The following is a 13,958-nucleotide window of genomic DNA, read 5'->3' as shown; positions in this document are numbered from 1 at the left end:
ATCTCCCACTTGGTATGTAGCTTCACAACAATTCTGTATAAATACTAATCTCAGGGATCTGTATCAAAATTGTCTTTTTATGTTATATATGTCGTGCGCGTGCCGGTGTGAACAGGAAACAGATTTTCTGAAGTTACTCTGCGGTTAAAAGGATGAAAATTGAAAATACAGATTATTCTTTGGAGAAAGGCCAACAATGGTGAAAAGTAAGACCAGGGATTTATTTGCTTGGACGGTATGTACGCCTACCTAACAAATAAGACTGACATGCAGCGTTGTTTCCAAAGGTCTGCGTTTGTGCCCGTCCAGACTACAGAGCACTCCTGGCATATAAAACCAAAACGGGCAGTAGTGTTTTCAAATGTTTCCATTTTAGGAGCTCGGAAACCCCCTAATAATGGAAACGCAAGGCGTGAACATAGCAAAAGATTTTCCTTTTTAAACTAAAACATAGTGTCCATGTAGTCTAAGACAATGGTCATGTCTAAGAATTAAAAGTTATGCAAGTGTATCCACCATCATACTAACCATCATATGTGGATACAATATTGTGCATCACCCAAAACCATCTGGGTATTTTGACTGCCTTCTAAAACTAATTTTACTACATTTTTTTAAGGCCTCTATGGATGACATCAACAATTGTGTAAATTAAAGAACAGTTAACATAAATCACAGTACATTTCTAACAAAAATCTTAATGGGAAATTAAGATATTATAAACATAATATAAATAATAATAAATGTATATCTAAATAAAATCCTTAACTTGAATTAAGTCTTGTTTTTCTAATCATGTCCAACTTTAAATAAAAAAATAAATAAAAGTTTGGGTTGGTAGTGGTACTTAACGACAGCCTACAAACAGACTTCATGTTTCTAAAGAACAAAGCTGCTCAGCAGTCAACACACAGTCATGACAATGACCTCAGGCTGTAACACACGATTCTCCTGACACTCCCCAATTCTTTTCTGTTAAACACAAAAAGCGTCGTGCTGATGCTGTCTATTTTAGAAGTCACAGAGTGCGTGGCCCAGAATTAAAGGTGGCTGTCCACATGATGTCCACATCTTACTGTATTGAAGGGGTCCTATGCAGTTATGGCCGAGTCCGGCGACTCGTTCGCCGAAAGTTGCAAGGGTGATTTTTACACTCCCAGGCGCTAGGGGGGAATGCAGCGACGACCATTCAACTTGAAAAAACTCATGTAACCATTCCGATGACTCCGAAGCTGTTCAGTTAAGATAAAATAAAGAAAAAAAAACTGCAAAGCTCCCCTTTTAAAATCATAAAGCACACAGCAATGTCTTCCTAATAAAGTACATGGATGAGGTCGATGGTCGTTCTAGTATACAGTCAGCATGCAGTCTAGTTGTCTGCACACAATGTGTTTCAGAAATCACTCAACATACAGTACTGACTCGTGAAAACATTTCGTTATCCATTATTAGAAAACATATACTGAGTTACCAGTTTATTAGGTACACCTATATAATCTGAAACAATCCAGTAAAACTAAACCTGTATCACGTAATCACATATTAATGTGTAAATGTACTGCTTCACCTCAGCAGTAACAGGCCGATAGTGGGTAAAACCCCTCCTTCCTTCAGCCCACAGTATGTGCTCCTGTGTCTCTGATCCTCAAGGAAAGGGAAGAAGCACCTATATAAGTGATTGTGAACATAAGGCAAGTGAGTGTGCAGACACAAGTGTGGAAATTGAAGGGAATGAGAGTTTGGATTATTGCATCCCAGCTGGGCATAGCCAGATAATTGAGGCAGAGTGGGACGGGCAAGAGCCTTCAAAAGTGTGCCGGAGAGAGAGATGGATTGGGAAAAATACCCAAAGTGTCTCTAACAGAGAGTCATCGTTCCTCCCTTCCAGCTGTGTTGATGATGCAAATTTGGTGAGGCCATTGACTGTAGTGGGGGCAGTGGATGGCTGCTGTTGAATGGGTGATTTTCATTTAGTGGTATGCAGTGGTGCATTTGTTAGCTGTGACCAGCAGTGAGTGTAGGTTGGTTTGTCAGTCAGTTGGATCCCGATATTAAAAAGCACAGCTACTCTCTACTGCCTCACTTTGAGTTCAGCTTGATGGGGGAACCAAAGTTCACTGATGTGAACAGTAACACATTATTAAATGATTCCTTATAAGATTCAAATTACTAAAATATTCTTTTTGGGGATCTTACTTGACAGATTCACCTTTTTGTATGTGAGATAAAGATAAAGCTTTAATTGAATATGTTGCTTAAATTCATTACAGGGAAGGGATATGTATGTGAAATGAGTTCTCCTGCACACAAAGCAACAACAATGTACTTGCTTATTGTAAAATTGTAAATAACAGTACATGTTGATTTGTGTAGTCCTCTATGGCTCTATGTAAACTGTTTATTTGAACTGTTTAAGCTCTTAAACACACACGTCCCTGGATCACATTTGTGGATTTCCAGCTGTAATGTACTAATCTACTACTGTACATTATGGTGGCTATGGACACTGGAGATACACTGACTCTTGGCATGCATGGACATTCATTTTCTATTTATTATTGTAACACTTTGCCTGTATTCTGATGTTGTTTCTTCGTGATTTGTGTAAAAATGTCAATAATAGTGTTGATATAGGCTACTGGCCGTTGTTTTCTTACTAAGTGTCGTCCATCATAACAGATCATAATAGTCATGTTTATCTCTTAGCTAATGTTGTGACATACACATCAGGTGGCATTTTCTCTCTGTCACTCTGCAAATAAGAGGAATGTTGCCTCTTTCTCCAGGAATGTAGGAACTGGTGTAGAAAATGTTCTAAATAAAATGTAATACACAGTTATGGAGGGCTGAGACATCTCAACGCCATGTGACCTCGTGAAAACGGTTTGGTTCTTCTCAGTCTAGTTTTGACATCACATTTGTTACTTGTATAGACGTTTGATGCAGTCATTGGTTTTACCATTAGTGCTGCTCTCAGTTCATTTATACAGGAAACTAAATTAGGTCAAAAGCGCTCTGTAAGTCAGCAAAGCAGGAGGGGGGGGGGGGGGGGGGGGGGGGGGGGGTTGGTGGTTGGGATTTGTTTGCATTAACATGGACATCAATTAAACGTTTGCCAGATTGTGAATGTGGTCTGTTTATAGGCATGGGTAGCAGGTCTTAAACTAATTACACTGCTGTAGAAGTTACACATTATGTATTTCCATAGTCTCATAAATATCTATAATAACGCTCCATCAGGGTTTTACATTTATTTTTGGTCATAGGAAACTCGTGCTTCGAATCAGGTTAACTAGTTTTTAAATGTCTGACGTTTCTCATTTCTCATTTTATTCAAGATGCCGCCCGGACCAGAAGCTTCTTTTTTCCCTTTTTATTTTTTCACCCCGGTAGTTTTGCTGCCAACAGTGTTTGAGTGACGGGAAGTGTTTGATCTCAGAAGGAATGGGGTTTCATAGCTTCCCCAATCAAACTGAAGTTGATCCTTGTTTCCTTGTGAATGTATTCCATGTTGTTTTAGAGCTTATTGGAGGCAAATGAAAACACGAGTAGGTTTCTGTGTTTATATTGTAAAGTTTGTTTAACCGTTTGTCCTGAGTAAAATAGTTGGGCCAGTTTTCGAATGTTGATGTAATTACAGTCATAGTTATGTTAAGTATGTATATGTAATGGTTTTTATATCTTGTTGGGCGTTTGGACTTTTATGTTTTACTATACTTTTCTGTATTATTCAGAGCAAATTTAGTTTTTGTCTGTAATTTCTCTCTGTCTCTTGTTAATATGAAACATACAGTTCAGCTTCCAAAAGAATAACCAAACATCTATGAGGTGTTTTGTGGTAAATAATAATCAGATCTGATTTTCATGAATTGATAACTAAATAAATATATAGATAATCACTCTACTTTTCATGTATGTAATGATTGATTTCAACAACAATAAAGACACTGGTAAGTTGATAATTTAATACACAATGTGTTCTGTGGCTGCTTTCACACCTGTAGTTTGGTTAATTTGGTCCGAACAGAGGGGGAGAATATTCTGCATTGTAACATTTGAGTGTTGGTCTGGTGATCTTCATGTTCTGACTGAATTTATATAAACGAACCAAGAGGAGTACACGTGAAGTTACACAGACTGACCGGAACAGGTAACTCATTGATTGGACAGTTTTGTTAATGTCACCCTACATCATCTGCGCTACATCATGGACCCATGTGGGGAAATCAAATTCTGTTGATTTACAGCAATTTCTGCACTTTAATGCGTCTTATGTGTATATCTATGGACTCTGGTGTCAGAGTTCAGGTTAATTGAACCAACAGGTTACATAAAAAAGCACCTGACAGTAAATAGAGAAAATAGATCTTCTTCCCATTGTGGGACTGTGTTCTATTGGATATGGCAGGATCACTGGTATTTTTTCCCAAATATTTGTAAGGTAAGGTAAGGTGTTGCAATGCTTTAGCCGGTCTTTCTGTTGGACGACGTTTTACTGACTTGGGAGCTTCCTTGGGGAGGGTGCACCGGTTTATGACTGACCCAGCAGAGACGGTGAGAAAGTAAGAGTCAGTTATGATAGCAAATCTCTGTGCTTGCTCTGTTTATCAAACCATTAGATCAGGTTTACAGGACACTTACAACTGTGGCATCATTACGCCAACTTTATTCATCTTGATGTTTTAACACAGACAAACTTAATTAATCAGACTTAAATTGCTTGTGTGTCCTGAATCCTGACATCCCCGCAGTACAAATACTCGTAGACCTATAATTTATGCTGGATAGATAAACATTTGAGGGTCATGATACTTGTAAGGACAGCCAAGGATACAAATGTATTCACTTGATGGCCTGTACTAAAATGAATATATTTTTTTGTAATTACTTAAAAAAATGTTATCATCTGCATGCTCTCTCTACAAGACTAGTTATAAGTTTCAACCCAAACTTGATTGCATGACCGGACAAGTCAAGTAAATGCATAATATTGAATCTTAAAGCAGTGTGGGGAGTGACCGAGACCAAGCAAGAACATTTCCCTCAGGTGTCTCCGTCTAGTGCAGCTGTCTTTTATGAGAGACTTTCTTACATCCTCTAATTCACCCTTTGCCCTCTGGAACGAACCCAAAATGTAGCCAAATATCTCTTCCAACAGTGGAAATTTGTCCTTAAATTCTACAAATCCATATTGGTTCACTATTATTTGTCTTAAATTAAAAAATACCCATCAGATGTTCGGTATACATTTTTATGTTTCTTGTGAATTTTTGTTACAGAATGACTACAACTGAAAGATGTTATCTGATCTTTGATCTATACTCAATCATTTGACATCACTATAAAGTTGAAGCAACGCTATTCTTAAACCGTTTCAACAAAACTTTAAAATTACAACCTTCATGAAGATGGGAGTTGTTGCATTAGTTTATTAGACTGCATTCGTTTTTAAAGGTACCTAATAAACTGGCAACTTAGTGTATGCTCATTAAATATTCAGCAATTCTGTCTACCTGCAGTTTGGGGCTGGGCATGTAGGGTGGGGGGGGAAATCACCAGATGCCTCCCAATACGATATCATCACAATACTTATGCTACAATATGATATTATTGTGATTTTAAACATTACAATTGCAATATCTGCTATATATTGCAATTTATAGCCCTTTTTCGAACTTCTAATTTTTCCCAATTTCAAATGATGTCCCCAAAAGGAAACTCTGTCAACATCTGTTTTATCTAAAAAGATATATTTCATTACCAACACATATATAATAAAAGATTGATACATGGCGCCTGTGTATCGATAAAGTAATGCCACTGAAAATATCGCGATACTAGGCTGTAGTGATTTCTTTTTTTCTCCCCTATCTGAACTTTTTATGATTATTTGCAGTTTTCTGCTAAAAACATGGTTGTTGAGAATAGTTAGACAATCTATATACTGTATTTGTGACTGTAAAACCCAAAACAGTAAGGTAAGTTAGGCTAAAAAGCTCAGCCCCAGAGTTTGAAGATAATTCCCTGTGTTTTTTATTATTATTTTATAGAGCTATTGATTATAGCTGTGAGAACACTGTGTGAGAAGGAAATGGAAGTCCTAGTGTAGGAGTTTGTGCATCTTTGTCACAGAGTACTTCACAGCAGAGCAGCAATGGCTCTCCCAATTCATTAGACCTAAATTACAGACAGTGCATTTGTGTTTCTCCCTTCTTCCTTTTGTGTCAGTGAGTAATCTTATTGTGCGGCCTGTCTGTGCCTGGAGAAGAGAGGGGACCCTTGAGCCGTGGTAGGAGATGGTAATCAGACCAGATGACAGCCAGTGGCCCAGAGAGCAAACACTGACCATTGTTACATCCAGTGTGTAAAAAGGCCTCAGTTGGGCAACAATATGTCACATCGGTGTTGTCACAGTACCACAATGTAGACCCAAGTGCTGTTTAGTAACACAAGTATAATAAAATTAGTAACACAAGTTTCTCTATCACAGACTTTTTAAAGAGGAAATGAATCTGCTGTGTGCTAGCAGCAAAACAATATTTTTGTCAGGATGAAACTTATCTCTGCTCACTGAGGCGTGATTCCTTGTTTAGAGAACTGTCACACACTTTCTGGTTCAGTGTATGATTAGTTTTCTGACTAAGAATTGATTGGCAGCATGCCTGTGGAAAATGAATCTTGTATAATACTAGAAAACATTATATTATAATTACAAAATATTAAAATTCCAAAATGTGTAATTTGTCACATCTCTGATTGGACATTGTTCTACCTTCACAGATCCTGAAAACCACATCACGCTGCCTTTTCATTGTTTGTCTTCGATATTGAAGTGCTCGGATTGAATTTAATAGTCTTGGTGAAGCATAAGAATCACCAATAATGCGGCACTGAACCTTAAGGGGAATCAATAGCTTGTCTTTCTGTTAAGCTGCTTGCTGAGCTACACTTTGACTTGAATCAGAGAACTAATCCACAAGTTTTTATCTGTAATTACAGGCTTTGCAGTGCAGATTCTACTTCTGCTTTTAATGAAGTGGTTTGTTTCAGTCGTGTAAATACATTTTTTTGGATTGTATTCCTTACCCTGCTATACAAAGGCACCACAGTGCATATCATTTGTTAGATTTTAAGGTAAAAAATACTTGACATTGACAAGTTTGGCTTAATTGCTTTATTATTTTATTATTTTTTTATTCATACATTATTCTTCAAATCTCATATTTTTTATTTGAAGTTAAAAATATACAAACGGCATTGCATTTGACTGAGACAGATGACAATACAACAGGGACAATCAATAACTTTAGCTTTTACTGCAACACAATATTGTTTCTAACAGCAACAACAATTGAGGCATCAAATATTCTCTACAGACTTTATCTCCTAAATTAGATTTGAAAGATCAGATATTATTTTCAATATATGCCAGATGGTCTTGGTTTGGAGTTAATTGGAGTTATTGATTTTATTTGTTTATCTGTTCGACATTTGAAGCATAGAGGTTTTCTTTAATTTAAACATGGATTTTGTCATGTTTTAGTGCTCAGCTTTCTGAAAGTAGCCTGGCTTGCATCAATGCCAAATCATGGAGTTGTAAATTACACTAATGTACATTGAAGCACACAAAACAGTTTCTGTTTATTATGAATTAATATATATATATATATATATATATATATATATATATATATATATATATATATATATATATATATATATATATATATATATATATATAGATATTTGGACATGAAGCTTAACCTTTACTTTTCTTATTAATTACCAAGTAAGTAAAATCCCTATCATGAGATAATGCCATTACTTAACAGTTTTTACTTGAGTGAGATGTTAATCAGACCTTAACATAAGCATGCCCTTCTAATTATTTGTAGCATTGCCAACTTGTATGCAGATCACCCCTGATGAAGGCAAGTGGATTTCAGGGTTTGATTTGGCTGCTAATTATTGCTGCAACTTAATTTTGTTTAAAAAAAAAAAAAGTCAGAAAGTTGGGTGCAAAAAAGTGGAAAATGACAAATTCACATCTTTATTTGTCCAACCAACAATCCAAATCCCAGAGATTTCTAATTTACAATAACATAAATGGTGGAAATTCACAGATTTAAGAAGCTGGTACAAACAAATGTTTACTTGACACTTAATTATTTTACTTTAATGTTTTTTTATTTTTATTATTAAAATAGTTGCCAATTAATTTTCAAGCGATTGACTGATTTTACTTACACTGTCATTATTTAAAAAATATTTTTTATAGAAAAACAAGCATTTTTTCACTCGTTATTTCTTGTAAGGTAACAGGAAAGCACATCTTTGTCTCAAGTGTAGGATTGTCCATATCAAATGTTTCAAACTGAAAACACACTGGTAAACCCAATCACAAGGTGTGTGAGACAAATACAGAGAATGTAGATATACTGTGTGTACACTGGACTATTTGAGTACCTTTGACTTGCTGACTGAGTCGTGCATCTCTCTCTCTGACAGGTGTAGATGAGCGGACCAACCAAGCGTCTTGGGTCCCAGGTGGCGAGTCCAGTCCCTCCTATGAGTCCTCCCGGGTAAGATGACTCTCACCTTAACACCTCTGAATGACTTTTCTGCTCCGCAGCACATTATTTTAACACTCGTTACGTTAAACCGGTACATTTACAATGTTATAGTCCCACCTTATCCAGACTACCAGTCATGTTGAATGACCTGTAATAGACACAGTTCCCTGTAACAGAAATAACAAGTTAATGTTCCCATGGGTGGTAGAATTGATTTTTGTATGTATATGTGGAACTAAATATGTTATACAGTTAGCAGGGAAATCAGTTAATGCAATCTGATATCATAGTGGGATCAAGCTTCTTTTTAGTCTTAGAGGTCTGTTTAAAAAGTTTTTGCTCAAATAATGTGTTGATACTGTTACATTTCTTAAAACAAATTCAGCAGTTAGCATGTGATCAGTTGTGGTGCCTTTGAGGGGTTGTCTTCACTCTTGATCATTATAATGTAAAATAGGGAAAGTGTTAAAAAGAAGGACAATTAATGAACAAATAAAAGATAATTAAAGGGTCCTCCACCCCTTGAAAATGTAATCCCAGCTCTCTATTGGATTTTTTAAACACTAAAAAATATGTCTTTAATTTTAAAACATCACTGATACATTTTTGACGTATTCTAAGGATTCTTTTCATTTTGGATTATATGCCAATTATTTTCTCGATGAGCCAATTCATCGAATAATTAATTTCAACAACCTCCACAAAAGTGTCATGTTGTACGACCAACTGTCCAGAAAAGAAAGATGTTCAGTCTACAATAATTTATAAAACAGAAGCAGCACATTTGAGAATCTGGAACCGGTGAGTTCTTGATGTTTTTGATAGAAAACCGCTGAAATTAATAATAAAATATCAAAATAGTTTACTCTTCTGTTGACTTACCGACTATTAGTTTCACCTTGAATAGTGTGTCTTTTAGGCAGGCAAGGGCAGCCAAAGCAGTCTGTCAACAGTGGGAAAACAAGCTGATGCAGTGACACTGCAGGTGATTGTGTTTTTAATCAGGGGTTGAATGGGATTCACTGACCTACATTTGGTAGATCTCCATTGGTTTGTTCCTCTACTGGCCAGTCGTCCTGTAAACCTCTAGCTGGAGTAAACTACAGTAGAACCATGATGGCTGAAAGCTCCTGTTTCCACTGGTAATCCTGGGCTCATAGGTTTTACACATGCTCAGTATCTTTGTAGATATTGCAGTATTTGCAATAAATTGTAACTGTCACTGCAAATTGCACTCAGCTACTGATGATGACTCTTGTTAGAATCGGGGTAACATGGTTCCACTATTTGCACTAGTAATAAGAAAACCGATGCAGCCAGAGGCAATACAGTACACCGACTTATTCATGGTCATAAAAAATTATGAGCAGTGGTGAAAAAGAGGGGATACACCGACAAATAGATTTGATAATAGTTTTCTGTAGCACAGCTAAACACTTCTTCGTCCATGACTCATATTAAGCTGGTTTGAAGCAAAATTAACATTTTGTCTTTCACTGTTGTTGCAGTGTTGGACCACAATTTCTTTTATCCTGTTTGATACAAGGAGGAGGCATGTCTCCTGGCAGCCTCAATACTCCAGATTATACTATGACATTGTGTTAGTGATTACAAATGTACACAAAAGAAGAAAATGGAAATTTCATGATGCATTCCAAATTATTAATATTGACTTACAATTTTTTTTGGTTTATTTAACAGGGACAATGCAAAATACATTTGTTGCACCAAGTGCGATAAGTGTGTATTTCTATAATTATAATAATAATAATAATAATAATAATAATATAGAAGAAATTGTGCATATTAATCTGCATCTCAATTGTTTTGTTAAAGTGAGAACATCATACTGTTTGTGTGAGCAAGTGTGAACAGCTCTCCCTCTGTTTGTTTGTCCCTCACACATTGGTTGTTCTAGATGCCCTGTATGAATTTCATTTAATGTCAATCTCCTGTCACTTTCCATTAGATTTCATTTAAATGTCAAAGCCACTCCGGCTGCGTTACCTTGTTTATTTCTCTGTGCCCTTCCCGAATGAACATCTACAGGCTATAGTAACATAGGCAGCTTGATTTGAATTATAAGACAGAGACGCTTGAGATATATGTGCTCCAGGTGCATATAAATGAGTGTTTCTGACATTGCAAGGCACAGCGTCAGCCAGCAGACAGCTGTCTGCACCACCATAAGGCGTGCACGCAAACAAGCACATGGCACACACACACACACACACACACACACACACACACACACACACACACACACACACACACACACACACACACACACAGCTGCATACACCTATATTGATATGCTTTAGGAAGTGAGTGGCATTTCTTATGAACCTCAGTAAAAGCTTTTAAAGGTGCTATATGTAATATATTTACTGTATTTAATAAAAAAATGACCACAATGTGTTATCAGATAAAAGGGAAACATGCTTTTTTGAAATACTATGTTTTCTGACAACAATGCCAAAGCTAGTATTTTCCCCTTTAAAATTTCCGTTCCACAGAATGTGTCTTGGCCAGTGTGTTGGTATCAACTGCCCATTTTGACAGTCGGGCTGTAAAAACGCAAACCCAGCGCGTTACGGCTGCAGTACAACCATGGAAGCAGCAAAGAAACTAGTGGGATCAACAGACATAGACTCATTCTAGCTGCCCTAAAAAATAAAACTCACCATGTTTTTAAGGTTGCATAACCAGAGACGAGGTAAAACGTGAGTAACTATTGGAGATGCATTTAAAAGGAGTCAGCTTAGAGCCTAAAAGGACACTGAGGTGACTAACTTCCTCCTAAACAAGTAACGTTAAGTGTTGAGCTTCATTCATTTTGTTATATCACAGCAAATATAGGGATATTCATTTTCATCAATTTCAACATTCATGTGCTCACATTAAATTATATGTACTGAAGTTAGTTATTTGTAAACACAAATTTGCACAGCCTTTACACAGCCAGTGAAGTTATTCTGACTGGTGCTAACGCCGCTAACGCCGCCATGCATTCTTATGTTCAACATACTGTACGTAGCCGACAGATAGTGACTGTGCCCTGCGTACAGGCGGCAATGAGGTCACGCTCTTTTTAGTTGCTTTTGCAGTGACGTCAAGCCCAGAAAAGGTGTCTGCATCTGGTAGGGTACTTGTCGCAAATTACGCATGCGCAACTTAAACCTGCACTCGACTCACACAGAGGGCAGTGACAACCGTCAACATAGCAGCATCTGGCAATGTGTTGGGTTTTAGCGTTTTTAACCTGGCTACTCCTGTGTCCATCGACACTGGGAAGGAGGGACTGGGGAGACAACTCTTTTCAGTATTTTGAATGTGGACTGCAGTTTAAATGCTAGCTACATATTGGACCTTTAAATTATGTCAGTTTTTTCAATAAAAAATGTTTTGTAACCCATGTGAATTGTGGCAAAATTCGATTCACAGGCAAGGCAGCTTTATTTGTATAGCACATTTCAGCAACAGGGCAATTCAAAGTGCTTTACAGAAAAAATCCGTTAAACAGATAAAACACAAGTATAAACAGTTTAAAGTAAAAACATTAAGACAGATAAAACCCTAACCCACTTGAGACTACCTTCACACTAATTAGTCAATTTTAGTGCTACCTTTCGTGATCACCCTCAGTGTCACTACCCTTCACGACTCTATTTTTAGAGACGTAACCTTGTCTACTTGGACTCTTCTTCACACTAATTTAGCCAACCTAGCGCTGCCTTTTGTGTCTATTTTTGACACTACATATTCACACTTTTTCTTTAAAGTGTTACCCTTCGAGTCTTTCTTTCTCTGTATTACACAACCTTTATACTTTTTCCTTTTCCTCAAAAAATTCATAAAACAGATAAAACACAAGTGTCATTAGCATTAAAAACCAATGAAACACATGAATAGACAGTTACAAATAAAACATCAAGACACATAAAACACAAGAATAAAAGTTACAGTACAGCATAAGAAATTAAACATCAAAGCAATGAACAGTCATTTAAAGAAAGGCAACATCAAAAAGAAAGGTCTTCAGCCTTGATTTAAAAGAACTGAGCGTAGCAGTGGATCTGCAGGTTTCTGGAAGTTTATTCCAGATGTGAGGAGCATAGAAAGAGAAAAGTAACATCCTACTATGGTCGTCAATCATTATGACCATTAAATCACCAATTAGAATATGATTATGTAATATATTAATTGATAATGCTCAAAGTTGTTGCAACATTAATTTGTAGTGTCCGGTTACTAAAAAATGAGCTGACTCTTGTGTGTTGTATATAACATGGGGTTGAAAGTTTTTATGAATGACTAGTTTCATTCCATTATTTTTTATTAAATGAGAATCAAAATAAGATCTTTTTCAAAATTATGCTTTATTCACAATATTTGTCCAAGGCTCCTGGAAGAAATGCTCAGTGCTTCATCTTTCAGTTTGTTACAAAGGGAATTCACTCTTGTCCCTGAGCTTGTTTGAGCTGGTGAGCTATGAGTGTGTGAGCAGTCAACTGTGAACAGTCCCGAGACCTGCCGTGCTGACCTTGGCTCCCAGCCAGCCGCTGTATCCTGGGCAGCTGTAGCTTTAGGCTGGCGGCCTGACAATCGGGGATGTGCCCACCGCCACTGCACGACAACCCCCACTTCCCCCGTGCCCTGCTCCGACTTGATACTTGACCCCACACGCATCCATCATAACCATAACATCACTTCCCAAGTGGCCACATGCAGCCACACATTCACCTGGGACACAGCACAGAGTGTGCGGATGGCTTTTTAAACATGGTGGCAAGTGATTCGGGGCTACAGTGATCTGACAGTTATTTAGCCAGCGTAGCCCTGTGGCAGCGATGACAGCGTGTGTAAGTGTCTCGGATAGATGCAGGCCGCTAGTGTTTGGGAATGATGAGGGACCTGAGATTGATGATGCAACAGTCCCAGAGGAGCAAACCCAGTTTGGTTGCATTGACACAGTTGTAACAATCCAAGAAGACTTGTTGGTAAGGGATCAAAGTGTTTCTTCTTTCTAATATTTAGTTAAAGGAATAGTTTGACATTTTGGGAATTTTGCTAATTCGCCTTGTGGTGGAGAATTAGATAACATGATGAATACCACTCTCTTATCTCTCCGGTAACTGTAGTTTTAAAGCTCAGTAATTTTGTTTGTCTAATTTGCAGAAGAAAAATTATGACAATTTGCCGTTTTTTCTCTTGACTTATCACAGTTGCCAGGCAACGAGCAGAGACTCCAGATGGTTAAGGATCCTAGCCAGATAAAGTCCTGAACATAACCATGTAAAATGTCAGAAGGTAGTTTTTACGCTTTTAAACTGATTCAACAAACTAGATACAACCTGTTAACTAGCAGAGTCCCCGTTTCCAGTC

General features: G+C 37.2%; 1 protein-coding gene across 5 annotated transcripts in view; it reads left to right on the top strand.

The window, feature by feature from the left end:
- The window catches only part of tcf12 (transcription factor 12), a 68,457-nt gene that overhangs the window by 2,392 nt on the left and 52,107 nt on the right, over positions 1 to 13,958 (top strand). For 4 of the 5 annotated variants that reach the window (XM_034880007.1, XM_034879987.1, XM_034880026.1 and 1 more), the window contains exon 4: positions 8,509 to 8,582. In XM_034880007.1, coding sequence (XP_034735898.1) covers positions 8,509 to 8,582 — 74 coding nt within the window. Of the gene's footprint in view, positions 1 to 8,508; positions 8,583 to 11,274; positions 11,290 to 13,958 lie in introns of those variants that run through there. The other variant, XM_034880016.1, reaches the window with a different exon arrangement.

This window comes from Etheostoma cragini, chromosome 1 (assembly GCF_013103735.1).
Source record: "Etheostoma cragini isolate CJK2018 chromosome 1, CSU_Ecrag_1.0, whole genome shotgun sequence".
Lineage (NCBI taxonomy): Eukaryota > Metazoa > Chordata > Actinopteri > Perciformes > Percidae > Etheostoma > Etheostoma cragini.
Note: the sequence above shows the minus strand (reverse complement) of the source record. Positions and strands in the feature narration are given on the sequence as shown.